Source organism: Hippoglossus stenolepis, chromosome 7, assembly GCF_022539355.2.
Source record: "Hippoglossus stenolepis isolate QCI-W04-F060 chromosome 7, HSTE1.2, whole genome shotgun sequence".
NCBI classification, from domain to species: Eukaryota; Metazoa; Chordata; class Actinopteri; order Pleuronectiformes; family Pleuronectidae; genus Hippoglossus; species Hippoglossus stenolepis.
This window is the reverse complement of record NC_061489.1, coordinates 17,401,068-17,421,919: the sequence shown is the minus strand read 5'-3', so window position 1 is coordinate 17,421,919 and position 20,852 is coordinate 17,401,068. Positions and strand designations below refer to the sequence as shown.

At 44.0% G+C, this 20,852-nt stretch overlaps 2 protein-coding genes across 3 annotated transcripts; one reads left to right on the top strand and one right to left on the bottom strand.

The window, feature by feature from the left end:
- Positions 1–3,450: 3,450 nt before the first annotated feature.
- Positions 3,451–6,104, top strand: LOC118112071. Of its 2 annotated transcripts, none has more exons than XM_035161059.2 (2): positions 3,451–4,632; positions 4,819–5,581. In XM_035161059.2, the coding sequence occupies exons 1-2, from the start codon at positions 3,683–3,685 to the stop codon at positions 4,886–4,888; spliced, it is 1,020 nt and encodes a 339-aa protein (XP_035016950.1). In that variant the 5' UTR covers positions 3,451–3,682; the 3' UTR covers positions 4,889–5,581. The 2 variants fall into 2 exon arrangements, with proteins under 2 accessions (XP_035016950.1, XP_035016949.1); XM_035161058.2 differs by lacking the exon at positions 4,819–5,581 and adding an exon at positions 5,597–6,104 and having other exon boundaries at positions 3,454–4,632.
- On the bottom strand, positions 5,994–20,570 carry mapk9 (mitogen-activated protein kinase 9). The gene is made up of 12 exons (XM_035161056.2): positions 20,363–20,570; positions 15,491–15,637; positions 14,645–14,774; positions 14,105–14,163; positions 13,691–13,829; positions 12,433–12,598; positions 10,775–10,846; positions 9,926–10,108; positions 9,386–9,510; positions 9,212–9,275; positions 8,368–8,439; positions 5,994–8,105 (listed from the first exon to the last, which is right to left on the bottom strand). Exons 2-12 carry the CDS (start codon positions 15,604–15,606, stop codon positions 7,969–7,971), a joined length of 1,263 nt encoding a protein of 420 aa, XP_035016947.2. The 5' UTR covers positions 15,607–15,637; positions 20,363–20,570; the 3' UTR covers positions 5,994–7,968.
- Positions 20,571–20,852: the final 282 nt, after the last annotated feature.

Below are 20,852 nucleotides of genomic sequence, written 5' to 3'. Positions count from 1 at the left end.
TGATTTTACAATGTGCGAAAAAGACATTTTGAGCCAGTTCTTTTTTCCAGGCTTTGTAATGTGCTTCAGAAATCTGCAGCACATTTGGCTCTGACACCATAACTCCATCATTTCGGTGCGTCAACCAACAATTTGGTTCAAACATCATAGACATGCTGAAGGACGGATAATGTGAGTTTCAGCCTCACAGCCCTCTCACTGTATTTGAGGTATGAAAATAAAAAGACAAAAAAATATATAAACACATTCTCACCAAAATAACTGAGTGTAGGAACAGAAACCCGCACATTTGGACTCAATACAATATATTCTTTACTATTATATCGCGGATGTGCATGAGCGCTGATGTAGAAAAACAAATTTGCCTAAAAATGGTCGATGCAAAATCTCAGTAACTCACAATAGAACCAGGAACAGGTCTGTTAGCAGCCGCTGTTCCTCTGCTGAGGTGACGGCTGAAAGTGGAAGCGGAGTTGTCTCAATAAAACATGAATAAACAGCAGAGGGACGGTATAATGTCTGCAGCTTTGAAGCGCACACACAGGGAGAGGTTGGGGATCAGAGAGAACAGAGGCAGGGATGTTAATCTCTCAGAAACACACCTGCGAGCTGGAAAACAACTTCACAGGACAGACAAACGTTGGCTGCTTCATTTTCTCTCTCTCTCCTCTCGCTCTTTCACAGTCCAAACTGCTGCTTGACTTCCTGTTACTCCTACAAGCAACATCCACAGCTACACTTTCTCTGATTTCTTTAGTTTCATAGCCAGTGAGAAATTTCAGTTTGTATCCTGGACTATATATAAATGTTATTTTCTATATGTGTGATGTCTCTCTATGCAGCTGCACAGTAAGTCAGAGAGAAGCTGGCTCGCTGTTGCCCTTGGAAGATTCGCTTCTTGCAGCAGACCCCGTCTCTTGTTAATAAGGGTCCTCATCAATTACTCCCCATCAAGATGCTTGCTAAAATAGCCACAGATCCCCTCCTCCTCCTCCTCCTCTTCATCCATCCACCTTTATTATTTAGAACCGCTGGGATCTGCGTTACCATGGATTCTGTCGTTATGGCTACAAACAACTACGCAAATGTGCAGGAAGTGCACGGAGGAGAAGGGAGGGCGGCGGTGATAAGGAGTCTCGGAGGGAAGGGCTTGACCTCTGGTGGAGATCCAGCTGTGATAGGTCTCAGGGTGGGGGTGGGTGGGGGTAAAGATGTGAAGACGGCGAGGTTGTTCATCATTCATTCAAAGACAGATGAAGGTCAGGGGCAAACCCCTCAGAGGGATGTGAGAGAGATTACAGCAGATGTGTGGCATTGCAGATGGTGGTTTTCTCTCCGGTGCCTCAGTTGTTGCAGATTTCAAAGCATTCCCTGTTCTCACCTTGAGAGCTGAAACACATTTGGTACATCCAACAGGCATCGGCCACTTCAGGAAACCATCAGGAGAATTTCAGAGGTTCAAAAGCAGAGAAGTGCTTTAGGAAAACTGCATTTGAATCCTGCATTTTGTGTCTTGTCTGTCTGTGCAGCCTTGAAAGGAAACAGTGATTCACATGAGGTGGATAAGAGAGGAGTTTTTATCAGTCTTGACTATTGGACGCGCCCGTGCAGAGATGAAGTTCGCGGTGCGTCCTTGAATCGTCAGGCGTTGCCGTGACACTCCTGGAACACGTCGTTCTCAAATCAAAAGGTGGCACGTGGTTAAAAAAGACGGTTCGAGAGACGTCACTTCCTGTCGCCGTTTGACTGGAGGTGATTTGAGGACAAGATGGAGAAATGGATTGAGATGAAGAGGTGATTCCTCCATGACAGCGCTCTAATGAGGGAGCTCTTCACTGAGCTGTTAGATCATTAGCGGATCAACAGGCCTCATCAGGTCAATGTAACACTGAACCTCAAACCTGAAGGGAGGAACAACCTTTGAGAAACATCCAGGTAGAAAAAAAAAAGTACGTGAGGCAAATATCTCTACTGAATTAAGTGAAGTACCAAATATAATTATGTTCATTTGAGCATTAAAGCTCTGAGGCATCATCCTTGTCAACAAATTCCCTTCATTTCAAACGGCTACACCACCCACTTTAAGAGGCTTTTCATAATGTTGTCTGCAGCGCCACCTTGTGGTTCAAACACACACTGGACATGAAAGTTGTGTTAGTGGGACTGAGTGAGTGTCTGAAGCTTTTGTTTATTGTGATTGTGGTGGCAGCTGATAGTGGATTATTATTATAATTAGATTGATATACAATATTCTTACTCACATAACCTACAGACGAGAAGGCCAGCCTTTTTCTTTTGTATAAATCCTTTAAACATTGATCCACCTTTCCATTTGTGTTAGGAATGAATTCTCATGATTGTTGTAAATATTATTATCTTGTTGACTTGCTGCTGCAGGCGGCTTCGTTGCACTTCTGTCTTTCCTGCAGTGTTGCCTCTGGGGTTTTTTTTGGGGTAGTTTTTCCTCACTCTTGTTGAAGGTTAGGGGAGGAGGATGTCACACCTTGTTAGGCCCCAATGAGATCAAATGTGATTCCTGAATATGGGCTATACAAATAAAATTAGATTCATTGATGTTGACTCTTGATGTTAACACATCCTACAATGTTGACGCACATACAACGCATTAAAATAGAGAAGGGAAGTCAACGTCTCAAGAAAAAGACGATTGCAGAGCAAAGTCAGATTCTCCTTTTCCACCGATGCTGTTAAAGGACCAATGTGTGATCTCTCAACATGTCTTTGTGTTTCGACAGCGCAAAAACTGATCAAGACCAATAAGACCAATCAAAACATTGTGACCACCATTTAAAAAAAAAAAACAGCTTGTGTTGTGTGAACTCTGGATGCCAAAGTGAAGCAGCAGTGGTCCGTGGAGGAGACAAACCATCTCCTTGATCTGTGGTCGTCAACTGTAGTGCAGAACACATCAGAGGGAGGCTCACTAACAAAGCCTGTGTTGGAGCTCATGGGAGGTGAAGGACTTACAGAGTGACGTGAACACTGACGTGATGATGTGACTCGACCACGTGGAAAAGCAAACTGGTTCTCAAAGGTTTGCAAGTTGAACCAACCCAGAACCAACACTAGCACCAGTTCACCTTGGTTCAAACAGGGTAGAGTGACCCTCATGAGACGTGTGCTACTTCTTCAAATGTTTGAAGATTTGCGTTGCGTCATATATTCAGGTGTGTGGCTCGATGCGATTTACTGCACAATTGTTTATTGGGAGGATTATGTGGTTCCTTGTGAGTGTTTCACACTTTGTGCTTATGGCCACCGTCTATTTCTGTGGTTGCAGTTATATGTGACTGTCTTTAGGAATGTGCCAGACCATATTACACCCTGGTCCCTCCCTCAGACGCTGTGCTAAAGTAACAGCTGATGTCAGTGCTGCTTAAAGACACACACACACACACACACACACACACACACACACACACAGTTCCTGTTGGCTACGCCCACACTACAACCTGTCTTCCATTAGACAGTAACGTCGAGGGCACAGTAGGGAGCCAGCCAAAGGGGAGGAGGGCGGCTCCTACACCTTCCTCTCACCACGACACATCAGCACTTGACACAAGGAGGCTCCACACCACGCCTTCAGTCCCAGTTACAGCAGCCCAAGGAGGGGAGGGCAGTTATCTGGGGCACTCAGCACACCCATGTGCTTGGCTAGATCATGGAGCTGCCCTGTCTTCCCACTGAGTCCCCCACCACAGCCAGCTCCTGCTCCATGGACCCCCTGTACGACAACTGCCCACCTTTCGCCCAGCGAGGGAGGGCCAGGGTGAAGGAAATGGAGAGTAGGGTTGTGTGCCCGGCTGTAACCAGACTCCCAGGCCCTTGCAGCCCTTTGGCCGGACTGTCCCCAGCTGTGGCTGTGGTTCCCACACTGGACGGTGGGGGAAGAGCGCCTGGCGCCTGGCCAGATCATAGCTACTGCAGCTGGGGAGGGGGCCGGGGGAGACAGGGCTGGGAAGCAGAGCTGGATCAGGGCATAAACAGAGGAAGAGGAGGAGGAGAGAGAAGGGGCGAGCAGGGAGGCTGTGGGGAGGACAGAGCCCATCTCTACCAGAGCCCCAATCCATCACAGAGTGAGCAGCACAGGAGTGCTCTGTCTCTGTATGATAACCTGCCTGACGCTGTCACCCCTGAAAGCCTCCAGGAGGTCTTTGAGACAGAGACAAGTTTCCAGGAGCAGATGTATCGGGCATGGGCCCCTGAGCACATGCAGGGACTGATGGAGGCTGAGGGAGTGAGTGAAGAGAAGAGCCCCTGGTCCTCCTGTGAGATCATCCTCCCTGAGAGCGGTTCCATCAACCAGGACCAGAATCCAGACCAAGACAAGAAGCGTGAGCAGGAGCCAGAGCTGGACTCAGGATCCTGTGGATTTCAGCAGGCCGACCTCCAGCTCCCATCGTCACCTCACGTCCTGACAGGCAGCTCCCCTCAGCTGTGTCCCACTGAGTGCCAGGCCCTGTGGCCCCCAGAGCAGCCGGCCTGGTCTCCCAGGGTGCCCCCTCCCATACCCCAGGCTGACCCGTGTGCCAGCGCCCTCCGCAGCCTCCTCACCAGCCTCCAACAGCAGATCGTCCGGCAGAGGGAGGAGTACGAGGAAAGAATAATCAGGTAATATTCATTTGTATTGGTTTCACATTTCCCTTTCAACATTCACAGTTTATTTTAATCACTTTACACGGGTTAGATAAAACCATGTAAAAGACTGAATTTAACATGCTGTTGCTGCTGGCTTCAGTTTTACACTTTCAGTTCACTGACTTGACTGTGAGAGTCTTGCTTGTGGTGTGTTTCCAGTGAAGGGCAACCCAATGTTCCCAGGCCCAGAGAGCGTGTGTCCACTCAGCTGTGCTGCTCCGGTCACTGAGTCGACCCCGAGCTTCACCCTGTATCCTGTTTAGTTCCCACGGCGCCAACAGCTGCTTTCTTTACATCTCCCAAAGACATATTTACACCTAACATTTTTTATCAAGCACTCGGATGTATTATATTTGCTGCTGGTGTATGTATGCATGTTTTTCTGTGTATTTTCCAAGATAAACGAATTGCGTTGGTAAATAGCTGGAGAAGATTGGTTTTAACAATCTAACCGTACAAATGGAAACAGCTCAAGGCGTCGGAAAGAGAGCTAATTTAAGGTTGTTTCCCTGGACCGAACACATAACTCACTCAGGATATTTTTACCTTATAGCTACCTCCATCAAGGAGGTAATGTTTTCACCCGTCTGTTTATTTGTTTGGATCACCATGACACTTGGTCTAAGGAAGTTGCATGGGTCGGGGAAGAATCCATTAAATATTAATTCAGGGGGTGAATCCAGGGATTTTATCACTTTCTTTAAAATTGCGAGATGAAGAAACACCTTCACCTTTTGGGATTTCAGTTGTGGAATTGTTTGTGTAATCTGGTGCAGCTCGATAATGGACGTATGCACTCATCTGAGTCACTCTAGTAAAATAAATCTAATTGTACATTCTAACCCAAACTTAAGTCACCCATTCTGCCTACTTAAATGTCAAGTAACCCACCGACATATGAACCAGTAACCTTTCCTGTCTTGTCTCTCCTCATCAGCCTAGAGCAGAGAAATGAGGAGCTGCAGGTCGAGGTTGTGCGGCTGAAAACCAACCTGGTGCAGCAGCGCCACTGGTACCAGGTCATCCAGACCAAGATTGTGGAGTCGGAGAGAGCCCGGGACGCCGCAGAAACACGCAACGCAACCCTGCAGAGAGAGATGGATCAGTTCTTCGACACCTTCGGAGAACTCAACAACGAGGCCAAGAAGACAGAGTATATTGTCAAGAGCTTCTGAAGAGGAATGTGTGTGGTGTGACGACGTGAATGGTGTGTGCAAAGTGCAGGGAAAAGGCAAGAAAGGCCTTGTGCTGAGGTTTGTCTCTAGGCAGAACATTACGCTCTCTCCTTGGGAGGGATTTAAGTGATGTACAGCTATTTCTTCACTGAAAGAAAATGAATCACTGATGTCCACTTTATTAGTTGCGTAAGGGCCAAGTGATAATAACGTTGTGGTCAATGCAATCACACAGGACATCTCTGAAAATAAAAGGAGAAACAAACTGAACGAAAATGTGAGATGTACATTGTTCAATGGCGCTTTCTTTTGCAATCCTGGTAAACACACGAGACCCTCTGATCGCTGTGAAGCTCAGTCCATGTTGGATAACATGATGTGAGTGAGTGAGTTGGCCACTCCTCAGGTCATTTAAGGCATGACTGAAAGAATAAGGTCATGGTCTTTGAAAGGAAAACATGGTGCGTAAGTCCTCAGTGGCTCCGCAGTGTCGTATTTCTGCATGTCCATCACACTGTGCAATCGGTAAAAAAAAAAAAAAGAAGCAGCTCTGCAGTCCATTTCCAACGATCATCTTTAAAGTGTCAATCTCGAGTTGCAAGATCCAGATTTGGATTCAGGACTCACATCCTCAGTTTAAACCACAATGCCGCTGCTTCTCTGTTGCTGGGCCAACTTCCTCCACAGACACTGGCTTTCCAGACGGGGCGACTGCTGTCTTTAGGGACGACTCCAGGGAGATAAAGAGGGAGAGTGTTGCACTGTACATTTGGTAACACACATACACACATACACACACACATATAGGCTTACAAGGCGAAAAATAAATCTTATGAATAGTATTTCAGAACCATGAACATCAAGGTACTGTAAGTAAAAGTAAACGTGATCTGAACGGATTTGTCTTTTTAAACAAGAACTACAGTATCTTAGAGGCATCGCGACTGCCTTCATGCAAGTTAAACACCATTATTGTTTGTGTTTTACTGCCGTGGCGTGTGTTCTACATGACGTCTGACTCATGGGTCATTTCGTTATTGTCTCGGCACTAATGGAATGGTTTAGAAAAGGTGCAGCCCATGCATTTATCCATCAATGACATTTTTTGACAAGAGGCTTGATTCCCATGGGCCTCGATGTGATCATGTGCAACATTTTGCTAGAACACAAAAATAAAAATACTACGTGTGGCTTTGAGCCTCCCCCAAACGAATAGGACTACGATAGTCTTTTGATATACACATTGATAGTAAGTACCTTATGTTCAAATTGGGATGATTGCAATATATAGCTCTACAGATATGTTGAATTTCTTAACAAAACAAGCACGCCGTATCTACTGTACTGGTAACGAAAGGGTCTACAGTCACTATGCGTGTCAGATCTTGACATCTTTACATACAGTACATTATATCAGGAAATAAAACAGTAACACTGCAACCACAACTTCCCCTGGCTGACAGGAGTAAAAGCTCAAAATCCACATCACTCAAGCCAATTCATAAAAGAAAGAACACACCACTGTGGAGATATGCAGTACTGCGAGCTAGCGAAAAGGTCGATCAAAGTTCGGATTAGTGTTTGATCCTCTGATGGACATCGGACGGTAAGTGCGATCGACTTATGGCAAGCTTTTGTTCTTATTGGCGTAACATGCATGAGAGCAGCTGGGGTCAGCACGTGTCTGCACTGAGTTGATGACAATAACCTCTGGTCTCAACTTAACATTTGCTAAAAAAATAAAACTATTAAAATACAGGCATACAAAACAAATCCACCACTGCCTCCTCCTGGTAACCTGAAAACCATTACAGGTGCATACATCAATATACTTGATCGAGTAAAACAATATCCACGAAGAAGAGAAAGAGCAACCTTTTTGACCCCAAAAAACAGCATAGATAGCTTTGACCTCCAGCTAGCAGTCCAAAACAAAGTGTGACGACGAAGAGGATGAGCCACCAGATCGTACGGGGAAAAGAAAATAGAAAAATAGACCTTTTCATTGAGGTTAAAGGGGAAAAGAAAACAGAGGAAAGGAAGGTGATGACCGGTTGATATTTAGATATCGTATATGGGAGGTGGGGGACTGAGGCAGACAGACAGGCAGACAGATGTGGCCAATGGACTGTGATCACTGACTCTCGTCCAGCGGTCCCGTCAGTGTGTCGATGCTGCTGCTGTCTGTGTCCGAGGCCAAGGTGTGCTCCGTGGACATGGACGAGATGTCGTTGGCTGAGGAGGACTGGGAGGCGGAACCTGACGCCACATCTGAGACATGAGACATACACACAGACACACACACACACACACACACACACACACACACACACACACACACACACACACACACACACACACACAAACAATGGCGAGGACAAGTAAAATGTGGTGAAATTACAAATAATAACAAAAGTTAATTAAGTGGATTGTCTGTCCACTATGACCTATTTCAGGAAACTTGTGTCTTGAGCTGAAGCTACATCACTTTTATGTATAGCTGATGACAAATGAAGAAGGTGCATGTACTCACCAGAGCAATCGTCCTTCATTAGACCGTTCTTGTTCCTCTCTTCCCAGTCGATCACCTCTTCATAAATAAGTTCTGTGGAGAAAGACGTCATGTTATGACATCATGTGTTGGATTTGGGGTTGAAAAAGGTTAAACATTTGTTGCGTTTCACTATCAAAGAACGCAGCAGGAGATTGTCCATGTCAGACACATTCACAACAACAGGAAAAAGGTGGAGTCTGGATAGAGCGTGCAGGAAGCAGCAAATGACACCGGCATTATCCCTTATCACCAAAAGCTCTCGAATCTTGTTGGCCTTTCCAAGTTGACATCGTCATCAGCATCGTCTATGCACATGGCACCTCTTTTTATCCTGAGATAGTCTTTATTCTTTTTTGTTTGTTTTTCTGGGGTGTGTTAGAAACTTCATCAACACGTCCACTTGCATGCTGTGAATTTTTGGGACATTTGCCTGCTGTATTCTCATATGGGCTCACTCGGATATTTTACAGATATTCCACTAAGGGACTAGCGTGAGAAGTTAAGGAAAATGTCCAGAGCCACTGACTCTGACATTCGTGCTCTTACATACAGCCCCTCTGGAGAATTTCAGGAAAACGTGCAGTGAATGTCTGAACAGCTTAACTGAAAAGCCAATGTCTTTCTGGCATCTGGGTTTTCATGAGAAAAGTCATAAAGAACCAAGCTGACCTTTAGCTGAAACTTCTTATGCAATGGGAAAATGAAAATCTACCTACAGAAATAATAGAAACATGATTCTAAAGATTCCTGTCCATTTAATTAAAATGTAAAGGAAGTTAAACTGCACTGCTGATATGTTTCCCCAGAGGGCAGTGCATCCTACCTTTCCACTGCTCAATGGAGTGCTCTCGCTCTTCCAGCTGCTTGTCTGAAATCTGGGGTGGAGGCTGTGAAACAAAGAGAAAATACATGTGTCACACCAAGGTCACACACACAACCACTGACACTCATAGAGGGTTACACCTCGGAACTGTCTCGAATCGAAAGATCGCCTCACCGCGTCTGCTTCCCCAGGGTCGTACCACACGTGAATGTAGGGGTGGTTCAGAGCTTCTTCGACGGAGATGCGGGACTCGGGATCAATAACCAGCATTTTGGACAGCAGGTCCCGTGCTTGACCTGCTGTTATGGCAACAGAGGGAGGGCAGTGTTACTATGGAAACAGAACTATGACATCACTTCATTTGAGCGGCCTTCGTGAGAACTGATTACTTCCCCTTGTGGTATTGGGAAACATTTCTGGGAATGTCGAGATTTAATCTTGTTTCAGTGACGTGATTTCTTGATCTTAATGTCACAGATTACGGCAGAAACACGTCTGACCTGAGTCATCATTCTCTGAACTAGTGGTGCAAGAGCTCCAGTTTTCAGCCTCTTTCACTGTAATTTAGTCGGAAAATGTTTTGTTATCTAAAAAATTACTAAAAATGATGCAAACATCTACACATACAAGGCAGAGTCTTTGGTAAATAAATAAATTGAGGGTATATTTACATTTGACGTTAAACCTGTATATTTTAATATCCAAAATTCTTACTCTTCAGCTTGTCGTGCTCTGAGTCAGAAGGGAAGGCCCAGTCGGGGAAAAGCTCAGCAAAGCTCAAGCCAGGATACTGTGGCTTGTTCATGACATAGTTCCTCACAGTCTCCATCAGCCGGTTCATAAACTCCAGACTGGGCGTGCCCAGAACCTCTATCACCTTATTCCACTGGTCGATGTCTGGACAGCGTGTTGTTATGGAAAAACCCTGCTGCAGTACTGCATTATGGATATATACGCATTTGAGTTTATGTGAAGAACATATGAAAAGGCAGAGAATCTTGTGTCAGTGAGAGAAAAAAAGCAATAAAAATACAGATGTACCAACAGTCAGGAAGCCTGCGGATTTACCACTGCAGTAAAAATGTTATTACTTCCACAGATGAAAACCAATCTGCCCCAGAACCAGATTGTGTTACGCATCCATTCTCTGCCACTCAGGTGCGAATGGACAGTAACACTGAAAAAGAGATGGTAAGTGAAGTAATGAAATGTAATCAAACCCATTAGACACCGCTAATATAAATGCAAATCATCTCAAGAGCTTAAGTTTGATTCCCTGTTTCAATTAAAAGGTGATTGCAGATATCTGGACAGAAGAATAATCACTGAAGAGGAGAGGAAACAAAGAGAGCTCTCTGTATAAAACGAGGTCTGCTGGAAAACTTGAGTCATCCCATTCGACAGATAAAGCTCAGAGGACATGATGAGGGAAACGTCTCGACAGAGAAAGTGTGCAGGGGTAACTATAAGAAAAGAAAGTGATCAAGATGAAAGAGATATTTTATGCTGAATGGGGGTTTGATGGAGGGTGAACAATGTGGGACAGAGAGCTGTGAAGGATACGGTCAGTGCCCTGGAAGATCACGCTGCCCTTTACCATTTCTCCCATGATACACCCCACTGACCAGATGTCCACTGGAAACAGAGAACAAACACACACATGCACAGAGGGTATTAAAAAAACTGATCACATAAAAACCACACAGTATAATTCTCATTAAATGCACAGTAAAACAACATGAAGGCTACGGGGGGAGCAACCTGCCCCGTGGTTTAAATTTGAACGACAAACATTGAAATGCAGAAGAGCAGCTCTTGATATTTGGGTCTATCCTCTGGCTTCTCCACGGCTGGACATTTTGATCATATTCTTGTTACGGCTGACTTTCTTTTCTCTCTCTGGCTGCAGAACAAGACGCAGGCTTCCAGGCCTTTCTCCTCGGCTCTCTGCTTATCAGTTTACACAGCTGTTGCTCCCTGCCTCACTTTTCCCTGTGTGTGAGTGTGTGCGCTCAGCGGCGTAGCCCGAGTCGACTGTTTGCTTCAGAGCATTAATATGTGGCGAATCGCCATCCACTCCTCTCTTCCCTCCATTTTACCACTGAAGCAGAAAGCTCTCTGCGCTCTGCATCATTACAGAGGACTTAAGATTGAGTCTTTGATGCATGAGTCTTAACTTGAAACTTTGGACAGGTTACACTGATCATTGCATTATGTTTGTGTTGTAGGCCAAATACTTCCCTCTCAGATTAGGTCACGATGAGGCCTGATTAGTGTTTCATGTTTGTAATCCCACACAAAGAAATAGACAAATGACAAGTCTGACAAAAGACATAATTTGGAGAAAAACTGTTTGACAGATTTAGGCTTCTCTTTCGCTATTGGCTGAAATTCGCTAATTGAAGAAATACATTATTCCTGATTTAAAAACCCTGCAACTATGTGTTGAGTGTCTTCTGTCTCTACTTGGTGTTGACAAAGGCTTACGCTGACACACCAGGCAGGATGTAGTCCTTTCAGGGGAGGAGAGATCATTTCGGCCATTATGCAGCCGACAGACCACAGGTCCACTGTATTCAGAGTAGTAGCATAATGCAGGCATTCACTCATAAAAAAAACAGTGGACGACCAACTAGAGCATAACTGGATCAAAGATTTCACACTGTGTATTATGAGAGAACAATAAACAAACTCATCCTTCTTGACAGCCTGTTCCATCTGTTCAACTCTGATATGCTCCTTCTAACTCAAACGCTGTTGTGAAAAGCAAACAATCAAATCTATGTTGTCATAAATCTGTTTCTAAATCACATCATGTTTCCTCTGCATTATGCTCTGTAATATATTTTTGTAAACAATCTGATATATATTTAAGAATTAAATTCATGTATGAGGAGCCAGTATCAACCATCGACTGTATATAAATATGGAGATGTCTCCAATTCCTCCCAAGATCCAGAAATGAAGCCAAAACACCCCGGATTCGAATGCTGCCATCTTGTGCTTTAAGAGCCCGCGTCTGTGCAGTAGCGATCGGGGGATGGAGCTTGACCAATCGTGAGTCAGTCTGAGCTGTCAATCATAACCCTTCAACGTGATTTATAGCATCAAATAACCAAACCAGAAAAACATGAACACATGAACATACATCACACTATCTAAAATCTCAGAAAGCATCTTTGAGATAAATAAAATAAAACTGCTGTTCTGAGACTGCTCACCATTCTCCTTATACTTCATGCCTAGAATGACCTCTGGGGCACGGTAGTATCTGGTCACCACATATGGGGTCATCATGAAGTTAGTGCAAGCCGTCCGTGCCAGGCCAAAGTCCAAGATCTTCAGAGTGCAATCCGACTTCACCACAATGTTGCTGGGCTTCAGATCCTGAGGGGAGAGAAACTCTATAAATCTATAGAAATATACACAAACAAAGACATTGTCCCTGACGTGTGTATTTGTACACAGATGGGAGATGGCGAAAGATAAGAAGGGGCACAATGGACGGAGCAGTCTCTCGGTCTCCAGCCCCTATATTACTGTCACCTTCTGAACTGTGTGGAGCACTTGCGTGATTAAACGTGACTTCAGAAGAAAAACAAACATGCAGGAGGACTGACGTTGTGTGTTCTGTTTTGCAGCGAAAATACAAAACAAACTATGGATTATTATTCAGGCCCTGGATATTAGAAAAATCCCAATCAACTTTATTGATTTTGCAATTAAGTATAGAATGTTAAGTCTTGGGTTGATTACATGCATAACACTGCTACATTTTACTTTTGCAGGGGTTCAGAGTGTTAAAGCACATAAACTAGCTCGAGCTGCTTTCAGACTTGGACTGAGGTCTGGACATTTTCCTAAAATTTATTTTCCAGAGAGGTTGTATTGGAACTTTTACCAGCTCAGTGGCTGTGGGGGGCATGATGGATGGTGAAAACATTTTGCTGTAAAAGCCCAAACACATTCATGAAGACCTTGTGGGGACACGATGGTTACAGGCACAAAGAAAAGTTTCTCTATCGTTATTCCCCTATTGTTTTAAAGCATCGGCCTGAGGATAATAAATGTACATGCATAGCCCATCGCAAATTGTTATGGAAAGCTAAAAATGGATTTAAATTAATGACTCATTAAAACTACTCGTTTTCCTTAATGAGTAATCTGCTGTTTGTCAGCCAGCACTTGACTCGCTCAGTGTGACACCCCTCAATTTCCTTCCCCCTTCAGACTGATCTCATTGACGGCCTCTCTGGAATCCAAATGATGGAAATGTATCACAGCGATGGAAAACTTTAATCTCTGCAGCTAATGAGCAAACTAATTCATTGTTTGTTGTGGTTACAGGTGCAAACAGAACATGCTTCTAACCAAACTCATATCGTGAGCCTGATATTAAGTAACTATATTTCAGCAGTGTTTAAAAAATGTATTGTTATTAACTATTTCCCACCCAGCACAATTATTCCTTGTCCTTACCCTATGGATGATGCCAGCAGAGTGTAAGTGTCTGATGCCACAGAGGATCTGGTAGAGCAGGTAGGACATCCTCTCATGGTCCAGGTCCATGTGGATCACCTGGCATAGGCTGGCATCCATCAGCTCCATCACCAGATACCTGACAGTGGAGGGAGGAATGAAGAACAGTCACGTATTTATTGAAGTACAAGGTAGACAACAGGAGAAATAGACACAAACACCAGGAGAATGAAAACGCAGTAAAGAAGCACTTAACTGAACAGTGCCAGAAGCATATAAACAGTTAATATAGAGAGCAAATACTGTGACACTGACGCAGAGCAGTAGTAGACACTGACAAATAAATAGTAGGATTCATTTCAGTTAAAATCGCCGAATGTGTAAAAGAAACTAAAAAACTCCAGTGCCACTCACAGATCCTGGAATTCCTCCAGGGACTTCTGAGGCGTGAACACATTGATCAGACGGATGATCTGCGAGCAGAAAGACAGGCCATTAGTCCACTCTGTTACTCTCCCAGCTCCATCCACTTCACTGTGGAGAGCTCGACAACAGAGGGCAGAGCACTAAGAGGGTTTGTCTGGATCCCCTCACTCAGAGCAGGAAACTTTATCGCCACTGCAGAGAGCTAACTCTCTTTGTTCTGTTGACTGAAGTTTTGTTTTTCCGTTTTCTTAATTTAACACACAAAGCTGTAGGCGTTGGCTGCCAGTCACTCCCCCCTGCCCGACTCCAAATCACATAAGAAGGATCCTATTTTGGGCTTTGGAGTAGATGTGACCATGAACTTTCCATCTTTTAAACATGCTGTATAATTCATTTTATAAAAAACACCTTTAATGATTTATTACAGCTCTTAACATCTATGTCAAATATAAAGCACACATACCAGCACATAGAAAAAAGAAGAGTCTCATAAATTAAATTTATAAATTAAATCATCATCAGCCTTACATTTTTGTGGTTGACACATTTGAGCAGCACCAACTCCCTGTAGGCCCGCTTAGCATGGGTCTGGTTCTGGAAGGGTCGACACAGCTTTTTCACAGCAACAGGTATACTAAGGACTGTGTCCAGAGCAGAGCTGCACACACATCATATGAACAAAGGAGGGAAGATGAAAAGACAAAGGAAGAAAGTTAATACATCTTACAGAGATTGATTTTCTCTTATCACTTTAAACAATAAGAGCAGATGCAGAAAAATACAAATCAAAAGAATCGGAACAGCAAAGAAACTTCACTCAATTGCACTGCTCTGGACAATACTCAATTTACGACAATACGTAATTTTCAAGCAAATTTCTCTGCAGCAATTTCCCAATTTTTCCAGCTTTCTAATCCAATGCTGTAATTTTAGTCTCAGGGTGGAGCTCAGGAAAAGCTGATCAAGTATCCAAAAATGGAAAGAGCTCATCGTGAATGTGCTACCGATAAAATTAGATATCATGAGCAAGCAGAAATCTTGCCTTCATGCTGGTACCAGAGAACAGATCAGTGCACAAACCATTGTTGGTGCAATTATATCCAAAGCAAACATCATGGTGCGTTTGGGGAGAAGGGATAGTGGGGCATGCCAAAAGCTTGGAGATTAGCCACACACCATTGCAAACAAATCCTCTGGGGACTATGAAAATGCATTTTAAATTCCCACTGTTGGTAAAATAAAGAGGTCTGATCTGTGAACTTCTTAGTGTTTACTTTACTAAGGCAGCAACTGCTTTATCTATGTAATTCGGAGAAGTCAGATTTAACAAAACCCCAGGCTATTAACACAACAAACAGGAGTACAGCCTCTCACCAGACGATGCCCTGGGCCCCAGAACCGATTGCGCGGAGCTGCTGGAAGCGTTTGAGTACGGTGAAGGTGGAGTCCCCCACCTGAACGCTGTAGAACTGGCCCTCTGCCTCACTCATCCTGCTGAACACTCAGGACCACCAGCACTGTCTGCAGGGGGTCAACAACACACGCAACATTAATATAGAGAAGAAGAATAAAAGACACAGATAAACAAACAAATCCCCAAATTGTGCGACAGAATAGTGAACGAGTTATACCACATCATAACACCATTATTACACTGTTAAGAAACCCGAGCCCCTTTCTCAGTCCACTGAATCACTCAGATGAGCCTCAGTGAGTCAGTCCCTGGCATCTCTCCCTTCATTTTCAGCACTGTCTAAAGCCGACCAATCCGCCGCCGCTTTTGTCCGCTGCCCAGTTTGCTCATCTGACAAAGGTACCGGCGCTGCAGCTGAAGTCGAGGCTGTAAATGCTTTGGCGAGTGTGTAGTGGAGAACAGAGGCAGCTGACAGCTTGGAGTTCCTGAGGCTCTCACCGCCATCTTCAAACTCCCACTGACACGCTCATACATAACGCACACATACATGCTTATTTAGACAACGTTTAGCTAGAGCATGGTTATTATTCTTTCATCTGCAACCAGCTACCATGTGCATATACAGCCATCCGCAGAGGATGAGCATGTGCTAATTGAAACATGTTATTAGATGTGTTATGCCAATAGTGTTTATTAAAAAAATATGGCAGTGTTAGCAATGATTCCTCAGGAACAGGAGGATGAGCCTTTGCCAGGGAGTGTGTGGGCGAGGACACACAATTGTATAGCCATGCAAGTAGCAACACAATGAGTAGTCACTGCTGTTTGTCATTCCCTCAGTGAACAGCCACACGTTGGAGTCCGATATTTTAGTCTTTTCTGTTTGATAAGTGCTCACTGGTTTTCATGGTCAAGGAGACAATATGCCAAAAAAAATAAATAATAAAGCAGCAAGGGATATGTTGAGATGGAGTAGAGCTAGAAAAGTCTCAGTTTTCACACCATGATGAAAAGACCTGTAGTGTGTGAGCAGCTGTCAGATGACAGACTCGAGTGATATCAACCTTAAGTCTAGTCTGGTCGATGCGTAGAGATTTCATTTATTTTAACACTGGTTTTAGAATTTATTATTCCATTCTTTGTAAAGGCCTGTATTTTATTAATGTTACATATTCTGTGATGTATTTTAAGTGTTTGTATAATTTCTTCTCGTCTATGTTTGGGTGAGCTCACCAGGACAAATTCCTATCAAGTCTGTTGATATGGTAATTAAGAAATGAATCTTGAGTCTTAAATCTGAATGGAGTAATAAAAAGATTGTTATTGGAAAAAATTGAAATATTTCTCATTATACACTGAATTATTTTGAAAGTTTAGTTATATATATTTTCATAATTTGATAATGAATTATCTCGTCATTAATTAATCACTGATAAGAAAATATAAATAGTTTAAGATTTTTTGTAATTATAAAAGTACAGTTGTTAAAGCCTCAATAATTTGTTAGATTCTTCTTGGCAAGTTCTCAGACAGGACACCAATAAACTCTGAACATTTAATAGTGAAATGATCCTTCAATATCCAATACTTCATTTTATTGTATTGGACATTTTTATTTGCTCATTCCCATTCTTTTTAATACAATGTTAATATAACAGTGATTCTATAAGTGAATGATGAAGATGGGACTAATGAGGTAGTAGATTGAAAATAATAACAATCATGTTTATCATGTTGTCAAGTCTGTCACAAAAATGATTTACTGAACTCCAGTCTCTCATGTCCACTCATCAAACACATACCTTTAGCATGTGCTATCAGATTTGATGTTTGTATGCGTTTCATCTTCCTAAACCAACATGGTCTCTGCCCAACATCTTAGGGTGTTGCAAAGACCTTCACTCCATGCTTCTCTCACTCTTTCCGATTTCCTTGACTTTGTCTTCCTCTCTTTTATGCTCCTGACATTCCCTCACTCTTTTCTGTCCTTTTGTTTTGTCTTCCCCGTGGTCTCATCAAGGATATGTCCACTGAGGGACTGAATGTCCTGTCAGTCATATTTTTGATGAATATTATGCAGGTAGAGTTTTCCTCATATGATTACATACAAATGTAAGTGCTGGTACAGAGGAAACATGCTGGATTAGAATAAAAGTTTCCTTTGACATGCATCGTGGATTCAACACAGCACGTGATCACCTCATACAATCAATATCCAACAATAACTGGCATTGTTACCTTAAAGTGCATCGCTTCAAAACACACATCAATCTAAAGAACACTGTGGAGGCTTCATTAATCATCACTATAAGCCATTTCAGCAACAACTGACAGCCAGTATTACTATCTTTCACTTTATGTTAAGATTGGGGCCTAAAATATAAACTAAATGTGTAGTTGACTCAGCACATATTCACAGACACTGACAGGAAACGATTGAAGAAACTGTGTGTGAGCTCAGAGTAACAGACACAAGAGCAGACACGTGTTATTGCTCAGGTCGGCAGGAACAGAGGAAACCCAGAAACCGACAGTCAATTGTAAAATCATGAGGTTTGTGTTAACAATTACTTAAACCTGATACATCACAGTAAACTTACAGGAAAACTGCCCAGTGATCTGCCACTATATTCGGTACAGTAGCCTCTGATTGTTCATTTCCTCAGAACGCTGTGATTAACTCGTCTCTGCTTCCCAAACACCATTAAGGCCTCATGCTAGCATTTCCCCTGCAAAGACAAACCTGGCCAGTGTTTTCTATGTCGAGCTAGTTGCTCCCTCTCCAGGAACATTATTGATCCAGTCTCGTTTATATTTAGCTACAGAGATTCACTGCAGATTTGATTAGAAGAGGAAGTTTTTCATAATTTGATTTCAAGATTACATTAAGTTTTATTATCTCTGCCAAGGAGGTTATGTTTTCACCCCTGTCCATTTTTAGTTGGTTGGTTGGTTTGTAAGCAAGATTACACAAAATCAACTGAATGGATCACCATGAAACTAGGTGGATGGAAGCACACTGGGTCGTGGAAGAACCCTAATTTATACGTTTGGTGCGGATCATTGTGAGATTTTCCACATTTTAATGGACTTCTCAGAAAATAAGTCATGGGGGAAAAATCTGGCATATTTGGGGAACTGATGTTTATGAGAGTGTGAAACTTGAGATCCAAATAAGAATCTGTATCAACTAAATTTGATTCAAAAGATCATCATTTTGTTCAGATAGGATTTTGTTTCTTTAGGCGAGTTGATACAACTAGTGACCTTCGCACAAACTTCACCATCCTCAACTCCCAGCACATCATGGTGACAACTGTCCAGTCCAGTCCAGTCCAGTGCAGCCTTGGGGTCACAACGCGGCCGTGGCTCTGAGCAGAGAGCTGGATGGAAATCAGTGAGCTGACTACGATATCAGATTAGCATGGCCTGAAGACTCGGCATCTCAGCACGATGAGTTACAAAGCGCACACACAGCCGGAACTGGCAAAACCCATTCTACTATATGTGGCTGCTGCACTAGAGATGTGAGCTACAGCTGCAAGATGACAACTGTTTTCAAGAGAATGAAGGTGGTAAAGGGACGGCCTACTCACCACTATGCCGATGGACGGGTGGGTGAAGGGTTTGAGTCCACACAACACGTTTGGAGTCTCAGGGGCTGCAGCCAATCCAATGCGATTGAAGTAAATGGTGACAAATTACATTACATATCATTTAGCTGACAACAGAAATAAACATGAAATGCCTCCATACTGCTCCTGTGGTGTCATCCAAGTGTCCGTGTTTACACCATGTTTTTAGTCTAAATGTCCACTTGGATCACAGCGGACATTTAGGCTAAAAACATGGTGTAAAGGACCTCGTTTCGAGTCGAATTTGAATGTTGGGGCTTACCGAAAACTTGGATGACACCACAGGAGTAGTATGGAGGCATGTTGTGTTTTTTATGTTGGAAAAATTGGTCACCATTGGCTGCAACGCTGTTTACCCCTGAAAAGTGTTTTGTGGACTCAAACACTTCGCCCACCACCTCCATCGGCATAGTGGTGAGTGGATAATGAGTGAATCTTTGGGTGAACTATCCCTTTAAATGGAAAACAATGCAAGTAGCCCCGTGAACACTCCTGCTATCCTTGTTATGTATGTATATATAAATGTATATAAATATACATGTGTGATCCCACAGTGCTGGAGGCGAACTCAACCCCTGCCCATCTGTTTGCGTTGACATGCTTCAGGCTGCAGCCGTGACAGATGCCGTGTGGTGTGTTGACGAGCTGAAACTTGCCCCGGGTGAACCAGGCCACACGAACTACACGGAGGTGAAACACAGCACGAGCCTCCACCACATCCAAACCCTGCGTGACTGGTGGAAGTGAGGGTACTGGTTTATAAAAGCCGCTGACACCGGGCCTACAGACATGTCAGTCCTTCAGCTAACGGTGCAGGTCTGTGGGTAAGTTCACTGACTTGACACTCCTCAGATGCAACGTGTAAGAGGGGTCTATTTTTTTTTTTATTTCCACACGCAGCCTGTCTACTCAGAGGTATGAAGTCACCGCCGCCGCTGCAGCACCGCTGGCACAGTGAGGAGTCGCCGGTTCACGCAGCAGGAGTCACGCCGACATGAACGCCGGTTAAATCCACCTCGTCTCTGGGAGGTTACAAAGTTACCGAGGCCCGCTACTCTTCCCCCCCCCCACCCCCCACTCCTCCCGTCACTTCTGCCGGCAGCAATGCGGTAGTCGGGCCGGGGCTGAACTGGGAGCTCGGACGGACCAACGGACTGGCAGAGGAAGCGGCGGCGGCGGCGGAGGCGGCAGACTTACCTTCTCCCTTCGCCGTCCCCAGGCCACTGCCGAGCATCTAAAACACGGTTCAAACACTCTCCACGTCTCCCGGGCACATGCGACACTCGGGGGAAGTTGAGCGGAAGGAGCCGGCGCTGCTGTCGGGACACGGAGCGCTTCCTCCCGGCTGCTCGGTAACTCCAGCGGCGGCGCGGAGGGTCGGGGTGGTGCGGAGGAAGGCGACGTCACGACAGGCGCAGCGCGAGCAGGCGGGTGATGTCATCGCGCAGAGTTGACGCTGGCGCAAACTTTTTTTTTCTCCCCCCCCCAAAAAATAAACTTTTCTTTATTTCAGCAAATCAGACGTGGTTTTATCATCTGATCATTCACTGAAGTATTTGTGAAGTAACACTTAATACAACACAAAATACTTACATCTTAAATAGAGTACTTCTTACAGTATCAAAAATATTTACACATGCAGCAGAATGACCCCTCATATATTATTCTGTAGCGTATTGGATTATTA

Bases quoted from the DNA above. Each gene is read 5' to 3' on its own strand.
- LOC118112071 (XM_035161058.2), top strand. From the start codon at position 3,683: ATGGAGCTGCCCTGTCTTCCCACTGAGTCCCCCACCACAGCCAGCTCC. The intron at 4,633-5,596 runs GTAATATTCATT...TCTCCTCATCAG, and splicing joins TACGAGGAAAGAATAATCAG to CCTAGAGCAGAGAAATGAGG.
- mapk9 (XM_035161056.2), bottom strand. From the start codon at position 15,606: ATGAGTGAGGCAGAGGGCCAGTTCTACAGCGTTCAGGTGGGGGACTCC. The intron at 13,830-14,104 runs GTGAGTGGCACT...CTCCACTGTCAG, and splicing joins CTGGAGGAATTCCAGGATCT to GTATCTGGTGATGGAGCTGA. The intron at 12,599-13,690 runs GTAAGGACAAGG...CTCTCCCCTCAG, and splicing joins CTGCTGGCATCATCCATAGG to GATCTGAAGCCCAGCAACAT.